Genomic DNA, 12,652 nt, shown 5'->3' with positions numbered 1-12,652 from the left:
TAAATACCGTATTTTCCGGACTATAAGCCTCAGATTTCTCTGCCGCTCCAGGTTTTCCACAGCGATGCAGCAGCAGCAGAGACAGCCAACATCTGAGTCACAACAGGTCAACTGAATATCACATTTATTACGGTTGAAAAAGAAAAAGGTGCCAAGTTTAGATTTAACTGAACTGATTACGGTAGTTTCTGAACAGTAACTGTAACAGTAAAAGTGCTGATCCTTCGTGTTGCTACTAGCATGTGCTAAATGAAAATGGCCGCTTTCTTCTTCTTCTTCTGCTGCTTGTTCTTCTTTAGAGTCCAACGGCAGCCATTATTGTTGCACTACTGCCATCTACTGGATCCTAATATCTACGCCTCAAATTCTCATAATGATCCCAGTATTTAAAAAAACGAAAAATCTTCTTTTTCCCCTCAATGCTGTTTAACTGATCAGAAACATTCTCAAATTTCAATTCCCTACTAAAACCTAATTCCGTTTTAATGGTGCTTTCTTCTTTTATTTCCAATTTTGATTTCCAATGATTCACTTCCTGCTATAGAGCCCCCTGGTGGTTGAAGAAAAATCCACATATAAGCTGCATGGTTCAAAGTTTAAGAAGAAAGTAGCAGCTTATAGTCCGGAAAATACGGTATATGAAAAAAAATCTAAATGCTCTCTGGTATTGTTCAGGGGGCCGGACCAAATGTGGAGGCGGGCCGGATCCGGCCAGCGGGCCGTAGTTTGGGGACCACTGGTTTAAAGTTTCTGTAGTCCCTGGTGAGAACCCAGTCAGAACCCAACCATCTGTACGGAGAAACATGGTATCATAAATCAGGAAACACAGGAATCACCTGATTCATGGGTAAATAACTACAGGAGAACGCAGCGCAGCACGACCTCTGACCTTTCAGTTACAGGACAACCAGCTGGTCATGTGATCACAGCCTGTCAGTTGCCATGGTGACATGTTTTCATCCAGAAAGCTGTTCTGGATTAAACGATTTCCCATCATCCTCCAAGAGGCTCCGCCCCCTTGGCATTGAAGTCCCGCCCCTTCCATGTGAGGCCCCGCCTCCTCTCAAGGTGAGAACAGTTCTGAACTTTTTTCTGTTTTAAAGACTTTTTATGAGCAAACATTTGGTCCAGTTCATCTCCATAGAGAACCTACCAGCCTGATCAGAACCCGATCAGAACCAGACGTCCATGAGGGACAGGAAAATTCGGGACACGCCCATCCCAGCACTGACCTGCGGCTCGGAGAACACTTCCTGGATGCTGTTGATTGGTCCGACCGGAACACCTGAGCCCTGGAACCTCCTCAGCCAATCAGCAGAGTTCTGCTGCATGAACCTGTTGACAAACAGAACCAGATGGTGACCCGGCCGCCACACGGGCCCAGATCGGGTCCAACTAACGGCATAAACAAAACCTCTGGGACAGAATCTGCAGCAGCTGCTTCCGGTTCTGGACCCTCAGCTGGTTGGTTCTGTAGTTTGGGTTGGCAGCGAGATCCTGCAGCTCCAGAACCTGCAGGTCCAAACAGACAGAGTTAAACTGTGTGACAACATAGGGTTTCAATGCAGTGGCCCGGTCCAGAACCAGTCTGGAACCAGAACCAGAACCCAGGGTCATTAGGTCTAGTAGAACAGAGTTAGAACTATCTGAGGAAATGGGTCAGAACCGAGCCAAGCTGAACAGAACCCACCTGGCACACCGTGACAAACTGCCTGTCGTTGGCTGCAGCCAGAACCAGGTGTCCGTCTCTGGTTCTGAAGCCCTGCAGACACAAAGCAGACACTGAGAGGAGCCACAGACTGACCCGGATCAGAACCAGAACCAGAACTTGGACTCTATTCATCAGAGTCTGTCTGAAAACTTTCCACCAGTGGTGGGAAAACTTCTGCTAATCAGCTAAAGCTAATTTTAGAGTTTAGTGTTAGCTCTGGAAACATTTAGCGTACTTAGCTTAGCTAATTTAAAGTGGATAAACTCTAAAGCGCTAATTTGATTTGGATGTTTATTAAACTTTCTGTTCTTATTCATGCTCTTATTTTGAAGTCACATTGAAGCTAATATTTATGATTAGCTCTATTAGCGTTAGCAGAGCTAACACTTTAGCTAGCGGTCTCACAGAACCTGCAGAGAGTTTCAGAACTATAATGCAGTTCAGATCTGGATCAGAACCAGAACCTGGAGGTTCAGAAAACAAAACTCTAAAAACATTCAGACATGAAACCATGTCAGAACCCGTTCACACCACTAGCGGTTGTGAACAGGTTCTGGTCCAAACAGACCGTAAGCACTTCTTTCTGATGATCTGGACGGGGAGAACGTGACAGAACCTCACAGAACCAGAGAGGTTCTGACAGCTGCTCAGGTTCACTCAGAACCGCCGTTGGTTCTGATAAACGAACCTGCTAACCCATCAGAACCAGATCCAGTACCGAGCCAGGTCAGAACTGTCTCTGCTTCCTCTGAGCGATCTTCATCTGACCTTTGAGGAGATTCATCAGCATCAGAACCGGGTCAGAACCGGGTCATAAGCTCTGGCGGGTTGCTCCCTGCAGGCGGAGCTGAAATTTACTGAGCCGAGATTTAATGAAAAAAGAACCTCCAGAGGAACCTGCAGGAACAGAGGCCTCTTCATCTTCTTCATCGTAGTCATCATCCTCTTCCTCCCCCCCTCGGTGTCTGCAGACCGCCAGCATCTGGACGCTCGGCGCCGCAGCACTGCTTTCATCTGCTGCCCTGGGGGATTGTGGGTAACCTGGTCCACATGGGGACATGGAGGACATGTTGGGCTGCAGACGGGTCCCGGTGGGGAGGCTAGCGCCCCCTGCTGGCTGAACCCCCACTCTGAGGTTCTGCAGAACTTATGGACCCCTCAGAACTTTCACTTCCTGTCTGTGTCAGAGTTCAGCAGCAAACTGAGCAGAGACCCCAGGTCCAGTCAAAGTAAGGAGTGGAGACTCTAAATCAAACCAGTTAAATCTGGTTGGAGTAAAAATATCCCACAGAGAGGAGGATCCATCTGAATCCTCCTGGATCAGATGATCCGAGTCAGAACCCTAGATCTGAATCCAGGAGGATTCAGACGGACCCAGGATCCATCTGAATCCTCCTGGATCAGATGATCCGAGTCAGAACCCTAGATCTGAATCCAGGAGGATTCAGACGGATCCAGGATCCATCTGGATCCTCCTGGATCAGGTTGAGTTCATTGGCTCTGTTAATGTTGCCCTCAACTGCTTCACAGCCTGCTGATCTGAACCCAGTAACAGAACATGTCTAGTTTTTGTCTCTACTCTGACAGGATCAGAACCCACAAACGGGTTCAGATCCTCTCGTCAGACTTCAGTGGTTCATTTATTCATTGAACTGTTATCAAGGACCGACTTCCAGCATCTTCATTCAGCATCAAAAATCTGATTTTTAATGTTTTTCACTGGATCAGATCGTGACAAGGACCTGAACAGCTGTCGCATCATGTCCAAGGTCAAACATCAGGACATCTTCAGATGTCCCTCCCTGAGCGCTGAGGACGTCTGGTGTCTCAGTTCTGCAGGATCAAGATGTGAAAGTCTGGACTCCTGCAGAAACCACAGAACCACTAATCCTGTTGTTTAGACTGCTGTGATCTCTGAAGCCGCCGCAGCGCTTTCATCCGCTCAGCTCCGGGCCAGGAAGGGAGGAGCGCTGCATGATGGGAAAGGCGGTTCACAGCAGGTTTAGATCGGGGAGCTGGACAGAGAAGAAGACCACAAGAATGGAGGCTGAGCCGAGTTCACAGGGAGAGAAACCTGAGGAGGAACTGACAGTTTATCTGCTGGGAGACCTGAACCGCCGCGACCGAGAGGAACGTCGTCTTCCTCACAGAGGAACGTTCTTTTCCGTTTCCAGTTTCAGATCAGAACCTGGTAATCTGACCCACAACCCTGCGGGGTTGGTTTGACTCAGAACCACAGCAGCTGGAGGTGGAGCAGATGGTGAAGTTCTGGTTCCAGTAGAACCGGGTCGACCGGACCATCAGGAGGGAAACAGATTTAAGGTTTCACTGACGAGTCCCTCCATTATGTTATTCCACAATTACTAATGTATAATTGAGTTTATCACAAATTCTCTGTAGAAATGGTGAAAAGCATTGAGTTTATGCAATGCTAACTCCCACCTGCAGGTGGCAGTGTTTCTTCCTTCTGCTCAGCCTGACTTTATGACCAGCTAGAATCTGTGATCTACATGGCAGCAACAGAAAATTAAGTTCCCCCAGGTTCTCCAGGTTCCCCCAGGTTCCCCCAGGTTCCCCCAGGTTCTCCAGGTTCCCCCAGGTTCTCCCAGGTTCTCCAGGTTCCCCCAGGTTCTCCAGGTTCCCCCAGGTTCTCCAGGTTCCCCCAGGTTCTCCCAGGTTCTCCAGGTTCCCCCAGGTTCCCCCGGTTCCCCCAGGTTCTCCAGGTTCCCCCAGGTTCCCCCAGGTTCTCCAGGTTCCCCCGGTTCCCCCAGGTTCTCCAGGTTCCCCAGGTTCTCCAGGTTCCCCCGGTTCCCCCAGGTTCTCCAGGTTCCCCCAGGTTCTCCAGGTTCCCCCAGGTTCTCCCAGGTTCTCCAGGTTCCCCCAGGTTCCCCCAGGTTCCCCCAGGTTCTCCAGGTTCCCCCAGGTTCCCCCGGTTCCCCCAGGTTCTCCATGTTCCCCCAGGTCCTCCATGTTCCCCCAGGTCCCCCAGGTTCTCCATGTTCCCCCAGGTCCTCCATGTTCCCCCAGGTCCTCCAGGTTCTCCATGTTCCCCCAGGTCCTCCATGTTCCCCCAGGTCCTCCATGTTCCCCCAGGTCCTCCAGGTTCCCCCCGGTTCCCCCAGGTTCTCCATGTTCCCCCAGGTCCTCCAGGTTCCCCCAGGTCCCCCAGGTTCTCCAGGTTCCCCCAGGTTCTCCCGGTTCCCCCAGGTTCTCCCGGTTCCCCCAGGTTCTCCAGGTTCCCCCAGGTTCTCCAGGTTCCCCCAGGTTCTCCAGGTTCCCCAGGTTCCCCCAGGTTCCCCAGGTTCTCCAGGTTCCCCCAGGTTCTCCAGGTTCCCCCGGTTCCCCCAGGTTCTCCAGGTTCCCCCAGGTTCTCCAGGTTCCCCCAGGTTCTCCCAGGTTCTCCAGGTTCCCCCAGGTTCCCCCAGGTTCCCCCAGGTTCTCCAGGTTCCCCCAGGTTCCCCCGGTTCCCCCAGGTTCTCCATGTTCCCCCAGGTCCTCCATGTTCCCCCAGGTCCTCCAGGTTCCCCCAGGTCCCCCAGGTTCTCCATGTTCCCCCAGGTCCTCCATGTTCCCCCAGGTCCTCCAGGTTCCCCCAGGTCCTCCATGTTCCCCCAGGTCCTCCAGGTTCCCCCCGGTTCCCCCAGGTTCTCCATGTTCCCCCAGGTCCTCCAGGTCCTCCATGTTCCCCCAGGTCCTCCAGGTTCCCCCCGGTTCCCCCAGGTTCTCCATGTTCCCCCAGGTCCTCCAGGTTCCCCCAGGTTCCCCCAGGTTCCCCCAGGTTCTCCAGGTTCCCCCAGGTTCCCCCGGTTCCCCCAGGTTCTCCATGTTCCCCCAGGTCCTCCATGTTCCCCCAGGTCCTCCAGGTTCCCCCAGGTCCCCCAGGTTCTCCATGTTCCCCCAGGTCCTCCATGTTCCCCCAGGTCCTCCAGGTTCCCCCAGGTCCCCCAGGTTCTCCATGTTCCCCCAGGTCCTCCATGTTCCCCCAGGTCCTCCAGGTTCCCCCAGGTCCTCCAGGTTCCCCCCGGTTCCCCCAGGTTCTCCATGTTCCCCCAGGTCCTCCAGGTTCCCCCAGGTCCCCCAGGTTCTCCAGGTTCCCCCAGGTTCTCCCGGTTCCCCCAGGTTCTCCCGGTTCCCCCAGGTTCTCCAGGTTCCCCCAGGTTCTCCAGGTTCCCCCAGGTTCTCCAGGTTCCCCAGGTTCCCCCAGGTTCCCCAGGTTCTCCAGGTTCCCCCAGGTTCTCCAGGTTCCCCAGGTTCTCCAGGTTCCCCAGGTTCCCCCAGGTTCTCCAGGTTCCCCCAGGTTCTCCAGGTTCCCCAGGTTCCCCCAGGTTCCCCAGGTTCTCCAGGTTCCCCCAGGTTCTCCAGGTTCCCCCGGTTCCCCCAGGTTCTCCAGGTTCCCCCAGGTTCTCCAGGTTCCCCCAGGTTCTCCCAGGTTCTCCAGGTTCCCCCAGGTTCCCCCAGGTTCCCCCAGGTTCTCCAGGTTCCCCCAGGTTCCCCCGGTTCCCCCAGGTTCTCCATGTTCCCCCAGGTCCTCCATGTTCCCCCAGGTCCTCCAGGTTCCCCCAGGTCCCCCAGGTTCTCCATGTTCCCCCAGGTCCTCCATGTTCCCCCAGGTCCTCCAGGTTCCCCCAGGTCCCCCAGGTTCTCCATGTTCCCCCAGGTCCTCCATGTTCCCCCAGGTCCTCCAGGTTCCCCCCGGTTCCCCCAGGTTCTCCATGTTCCCCCAGGTCCTCCAGGTCCTCCATGTTCCCCCAGGTCCTCCAGGTTCCCCCCGGTTCCCCCAGGTTCTCCATGTTCCCCCAGGTCCTCCAGGTTCCCCCAGGTCCCCCAGGTTCTCCAGGTTCCCCCAGGTTCTCCCGGTTCCCCCAGGTTCCCCCAGGTTCCCCAGGTTCTCCAGGTTCCCCCAGGTTCTCCAGGTTCCCCCGGTTCCCCCAGGTTCTCCAGGTTCCCCCAGGTTCTCCAGGTTCCCCCAGGTTCTCCCAGGTTCTCCAGGTTCCCCCAGGTTCCCCCAGGTTCCCCCAGGTTCTCCAGGTTCCCCCAGGTTCCCCCGGTTCCCCCAGGTTCTCCATGTTCCCCCAGGTCCTCCATGTTCCCCCAGGTCCCCCAGGTTCTCCATGTTCCCCCAGGTCCTCCATGTTCCCCCAGGTCCTCCAGGTTCTCCATGTTCCCCCAGGTCCTCCATGTTCCCCCAGGTCCTCCATGTTCCCCCAGGTCCTCCAGGTTCCCCCCGGTTCCCCCAGGTTCTCCATGTTCCCCCAGGTCCTCCAGGTTCCCCCAGGTCCCCCAGGTTCTCCAGGTTCCCCCAGGTTCTCCCGGTTCCCCCAGGTTCTCCCGGTTCCCCCAGGTTCTCCAGGTTCCCCCAGGTTCTCCAGGTTCCCCCAGGTTCTCCAGGTTCCCCAGGTTCCCCCAGGTTCCCCAGGTTCTCCAGGTTCCCCCAGGTTCTCCAGGTTCCCCCGGTTCCCCCAGGTTCTCCAGGTTCCCCCAGGTTCTCCAGGTTCCCCCAGGTTCTCCCAGGTTCTCCAGGTTCCCCCAGGTTCCCCCAGGTTCCCCCAGGTTCTCCAGGTTCCCCCAGGTTCCCCCGGTTCCCCCAGGTTCTCCATGTTCCCCCAGGTCCTCCATGTTCCCCCAGGTCCTCCAGGTTCCCCCAGGTCCCCCAGGTTCTCCATGTTCCCCCAGGTCCTCCATGTTCCCCCAGGTCCTCCAGGTTCCCCCAGGTCCTCCATGTTCCCCCAGGTCCTCCAGGTTCCCCCCGGTTCCCCCAGGTTCTCCATGTTCCCCCAGGTCCTCCAGGTTCCCCCAGGTCCCCCAGGTTCTCCAGGTTCCCCCAGGTTCTCCCGGTTCCCCCAGGTTCTCCCGGTTCCCCCAGGTTCTCCAGGTTCCCCCAGGTTCTCCATGTTCCCCCAGGTCCTCCATGTTCCCCCAGGTCCTCCAGGTTCCCCCAGGTCCCCCAGGTTCTCCATGTTCCCCCAGGTCCTCCATGTTCCCCCAGGTCCTCCAGGTTCCCCCAGGTCCCCCAGGTTCTCCATGTTCCCCCAGGTCCTCCATGTTCCCCCAGGTCCTCCAGGTTCCCCCAGGTCCTCCAGGTTCCCCCCGGTTCCCCCAGGTTCTCCATGTTCCCCCAGGTCCTCCAGGTTCCCCCAGGTCCCCCAGGTTCTCCAGGTTCCCCCAGGTTCTCCCGGTTCCCCCAGGTTCTCCCGGTTCCCCCAGGTTCTCCAGGTTCCCCCAGGTTCTCCAGGTTCCCCCAGGTTCTCCAGGTTCCCCAGGTTCCCCCAGGTTCCCCAGGTTCTCCAGGTTCCCCCAGGTTCTCCAGGTTCCCCCAGGTTCTCCAGGTTCCCCAGGTTCTCCAGGTTCCCCAGGTTCCCCCAGGTTCTCCAGGTTCCCCCAGGTTCTCCAGGTTCCCCAGGTTCCCCCAGGTTCCCCAGGTTCTCCAGGTTCCCCCAGGTTCTCCAGGTTCCCCCGGTTCCCCCAGGTTCTCCAGGTTCCCCCAGGTTCTCCAGGTTCCCCCAGGTTCTCCCAGGTTCTCCAGGTTCCCCCAGGTTCCCCCAGGTTCCCCCAGGTTCTCCAGGTTCCCCCAGGTTCCCCCGGTTCCCCCAGGTTCTCCATGTTCCCCCAGGTCCTCCATGTTCCCCCAGGTCCTCCAGGTTCCCCCAGGTCCCCCAGGTTCTCCATGTTCCCCCAGGTCCTCCATGTTCCCCCAGGTCCTCCAGGTTCCCCCAGGTCCCCCAGGTTCTCCATGTTCCCCCAGGTCCTCCATGTTCCCCCAGGTCCTCCAGGTTCCCCCCGGTTCCCCCAGGTTCTCCATGTTCCCCCAGGTCCTCCATGTTCCCCCAGGTCCTCCAGGTTCCCCCCGGTTCCCCCAGGTTCTCCATGTTCCCCCAGGTCCTCCAGGTTCCCCCAGGTCCCCCAGGTTCTCCAGGTTCCCCCAGGTTCTCCCGGTTCCCCCAGGTTCCCCCAGGTTCCCCAGGTTCTCCAGGTTCCCCCAGGTTCTCCAGGTTCCCCCGGTTCCCCCAGGTTCTCCAGGTTCCCCCAGGTTCTCCAGGTTCCCCCAGGTTCTCCCAGGTTCTCCAGGTTCCCCCAGGTTCCCCCAGGTTCTCCAGGTTCCCCCAGGTTCCCCCGGTTCCCCCAGGTTCTCCATGTTCCCCCAGGTCCTCCAGGTTCCCCCAGGTCCCCCAGGTTCTCCATGTTCCCCCAGGTCCTCCATGTTCCCCCAGGTCCTCCAGGTTCCCCCCGGTTCCCCCAGGTTCTCCATGTTCCCCCAGGTCCTCCAGGTTCCCCCAGGTCCCCCAGGTTCTCCAGGTTCCCCCAGGTTCTCCCGGTTCCCCCAGGTTCTCCCGGTTCCCCCAGGTTCTCCATGTTCCCCCAGGTCCTCCAGGTTCCCCCAGGTCCCCCAGGTTCTCCAGGTTCCCCCAGGTTCTCCATGTTCCCCCAGGTTCTCCCGGTTCCCCCAGGTTCTCCAGGTTCCCCCAGGTTCTCCAGGTTCCCCCAGGTTCTCCAGGTTCCCCAGGTTCCCCCAGGTTCCCCAGGTTCTCCAGGTTCCCCCAGGTTCTCCAGGTTCCCCAGGTTTCCCAGGTTCCCCCAGGTTCCCCCAGGTTCTCCCAGGTTCTCCAGGTTCCCCCAGGTTCCCCCAGGTTCTCCAGGTTCCCCCAGGTTCCCCCGGTTCCCCCAGGTTCTCCATGTTCCCCCAGGTCCTCCATGTTCCCCCAGGTCCTCCAGGTTCCCCCAGGTCCCCCAGGTTCTCCATGTTCCCCCAGGTCCTCCATGTTCCCCCAGGTCCTCCAGGTTCCCCCAGGTCCTCCATGTTCCCCCAGGTCCTCCAGGTTCCCCCCGGTTCCCCCAGGTTCTCCATGTTCCCCCAGGTCCTCCAGGTTCCCCCAGGTCCCCCAGGTTCTCCAGGTTCCCCCAGGTTCTCCCGGTTCCCCCAGGTTCTCCCGGTTCCCCCAGGTTCTCCAGGTTCCCCCAGGTTCTCCATGTTCCCCCAGGTCCTCCATGTTCCCCCAGGTCCTCCAGGTTCCCCCAGGTCCCCCAGGTTCTCCATGTTCCCCCAGGTCCTCCATGTTCCCCCAGGTCCTCCAGGTTCCCCCAGGTCCCCCAGGTTCTCCATGTTCCCCCAGGTCCTCCATGTTCCCCCAGGTCCTCCAGGTTCCCCCAGGTCCTCCAGGTTCCCCCCGGTTCCCCCAGGTTCTCCATGTTCCCCCAGGTCCTCCAGGTTCCCCCAGGTCCCCCAGGTTCTCCAGGTTCCCCCAGGTTCTCCCGGTTCCCCCAGGTTCTCCCGGTTCCCCCAGGTTCTCCAGGTTCCCCCAGGTTCTCCAGGTTCCCCCAGGTTCTCCAGGTTCCCCAGGTTCCCCCAGGTTCCCCAGGTTCTCCAGGTTCCCCCAGGTTCTCCAGGTTCCCCCAGGTTCTCCAGGTTCCCCCAGGTTCCCCCGGTTCCCCCAGGTTCTCCATGTTCCCCCAGGTCCTCCATGTTCCCCCAGGTCCTCCAGGTTCCCCCAGGTCCCCCAGGTCCTCCATGTTCCCCCAGGTCCTCCAGGTTCCCCCAGGTCCCCCAGGTTCTCCATGTTCCCCCAGGTCCTCCATGTTCCCCCAGGTCCTCCAGGTTCCCCCCGGTTCCCCCAGGTTCTCCATGTTCCCCCAGGTCCTCCATGTTCCCCCAGGTCCTCCAGGTTCCCCCGGTTCCCCCAGGTTCTCCAGGTTCCCCCAGGTTCTCCAGGTTCCCCCAGGTTCTCCCAGGTTCTCCAGGTTCCCCCAGGTTCCCCCAGGTTCTCCAGGTTCCCCCAGGTTCCCCCGGTTCCCCCAGGTTCTCCATGTTCCCCCAGGTCCTCCATGTTCCCCCAGGTCCTCCAGGTTCCCCCAGGTCCCCCAGGTTCTCCATGTTCCCCCAGGTCCTCCATGTTCCCCCAGGTCCTCCAGGTTCCCCCAGGTCCCCCAGGTTCTCCATGTTCCCCCAGGTCCTCCATGTTCCCCCAGGTCCTCCAGGTTCCCCCCGGTTCCCCCAGGTTCTCCATGTTCCCCCAGGTCCTCCAGGTTCCCCCAGGTCCCCCAGGTTCTCCAGGTTCCCCCAGGTTCTCCCGGTTCCCCCAGGTTCTCCCGGTTCCCCCAGGTTCTCCATGTTCCCCCAGGTCCTCCAGGTTCCCCCAGGTCCCCCAGGTTCTCCAGGTTCCCCCAGGTTCTCCCGGTTCCCCCAGGTTCTCCCGGTTCCCCCAGGTTCTCCAGGTTCCCCCAGGTTCTCCAGGTTCCCCCAGGTTCTCCAGGTTCCCCAGGTTCCCCCAGGTTCCCCAGGTTCTCCAGGTTCCCCCAGGTTCTCCAGGTTCCCCAGGTTTCCCAGGTTCTCCAGGTTCCCCAGGTTCCCCCAGGTTCCCCAGGTTCCCCCAGGTTCTCCAGGTTCTCCAGGTTCCCCCAGGTTCCCCAGGTTCTCCAGGTTCCCCAGGTTCTCCAGGTTCCCCCAGGTTCTCCAGGTTCTCCAGGTTCCCCCGGTTCCCCCAGGTTCTCCAGGTTCCCCAGGTTCCCCCAGGTTCTCCAGGTTCCCCAGGTTCCCCCAGGTTCTCCAGGTTCTCCAGGTTCCCCCAGGTTCTCCAGGTTCCCCCAGGTTCCCCCAGGTTCTCCAGGTTCCCCCAGGTTCCCCCGGTTCCCCCAGGTCCCCCAGGTTCCCCCAGGTTCCCCCAGGTTCTCCAGGTTCCCCCAGGTTCTCCAGGTTCCCCCAGGTTCTCCAGGTTCCCCAGGTTCCCCCAGGTTCTCCAGGTTCCCCCAGGTTCTCCAGGTTCTCCAGGTTCCCCCAGGTTCTCCAGGTTCTCCAGGTTCCCCCAGGTTCTCCAGGTTCCCCAGGTTCCCCCAGGTTCTCCAGGTTCTCCAGGTTCCCCCAGGTTCTCCAGGTTCCCCCGGTTCCCCGAGGTTCTCCAGGTTCCCCAGGTTCCCCCAGGTTCTCCAGGTTCCCCAGGTTCCCCCAGGTTCTCCAGGTTCTCCAGGTTCCCCCAGGTTCTCCAGGTTCCCCCAGGTTCCCCCAGGTTCTCCAGGTTCCCCAGGCTCCCCCAGGTTCCCCAGGTTCTCCAGGTTCCCCCAGGTTCTCCCGGTTCCCCCAGGTTCTCCAGGTTCCCCCAGGTTCTCCAGGTTCCCCCAGGTTCTCCAGGTTCCCCCAGGTTCCCCCAGGTTCTCCAGGTTCCCCCAGGTTCTCCAGGTTCCCCCAGGTTCTCCAGGTTCCCCAGGTTCCCCCAGGTTCTCCAGGTTCCCCCAGGTTCTCCAGGTTCCCCAGGTTCCCCCAGGTTCCCCAGGTTCTCCAGGTTCCCCCAGGTTCCCCAGGTTCCCCCAGGTTCTCCAGGTTCCCCCAGGTTCCCCCAGGTTCTCCAGGTTCCCCAGGTTCCCCCAGGTTCTCCAGGTTCCCTCAGGTTCCCCCGGTTCCCCCAGGTTCTCCAGGTTCCCCCAGGTTCCCCAGGTTCCCCAGGTTCCCCCAGGTTCCCCCAGGTTCCCTCAGGTTCTCCAGGTTCCCCCAGGTTCTCCAGGTTCCCCAGGTTCCCCCAGGTTCTCCAGGTTCCCTCAGGTTCCCCCGGTTCCCCCAGGTTCTCCAGGTTCCCCAGGTTCCCCCAGGTTCTCCAGGTTCCCCCAGGTTCTCCAGGTTCCCTCAGGTTCCCCCGGTTCCCCCAGGTTCTCCAGGTTCTCCAGGTTCCCCAGGTTCCCCAGGTTCCCCCAGGTTCTCCAGGTTCTCCAGGTTCCCCAGGTTCCCCCAGGTTCCCCCAGGTTACCTGGTACGGTACGATGCTCTCGTGGGCCGTCCCCCAGCGCTTGGCCTCCTTCCCTGCGTTCAGGTAGTTGGCAGCGATGTGGCTGAGGCAGGACACCTGGACAGGGACGGAGACGGAGACGTTAACCCTGAACCGGTTCTGACCCAGCAGACCAGCATGCTCATCTGGAGTCCAAGTGCTACAGTTCATGGTCTCCTCTTAGTTTTGATACGAC

General features: G+C 59.3%; 1 protein-coding gene across 2 annotated transcripts in view; it reads right to left on the bottom strand.

The window, feature by feature from the left end:
* The window catches only part of sugct (succinyl-CoA:glutarate-CoA transferase), a 44,523-nt gene that overhangs the window by 27,061 nt on the left and 4,810 nt on the right, over positions 1-12,652 (bottom strand). Inside the window, exons 9-12 of one of the 2 annotated variants that reach the window (XM_088013301.1) lie at positions 12,439-12,534; positions 1,691-1,762; positions 1,415-1,512; positions 1,233-1,335 (exon numbers count right to left, since the gene is read on the bottom strand). In XM_088013301.1, coding sequence (XP_087869427.1) covers positions 1,233-1,335; positions 1,415-1,512; positions 1,691-1,762; positions 12,439-12,534 — 369 coding nt within the window. The remainder of the gene's footprint in view (positions 1-1,232; positions 1,336-1,414; positions 1,513-1,690; positions 1,763-12,438; positions 12,535-12,652) is intronic. The other variant, XM_088013302.1, reaches the window with a different exon arrangement.

Source organism: Poecilia mexicana, unplaced genomic scaffold (genome assembly GCF_051168715.1).
Source record: "Poecilia mexicana isolate PSO_F unplaced genomic scaffold, ASM5116871v1 scaffold_15, whole genome shotgun sequence".
NCBI lineage: Eukaryota > Metazoa > Chordata > Actinopteri > Cyprinodontiformes > Poeciliidae > Poecilia > Poecilia mexicana.
Note: the sequence above shows the minus strand (reverse complement) of the source record. Positions and strands in the feature narration are given on the sequence as shown.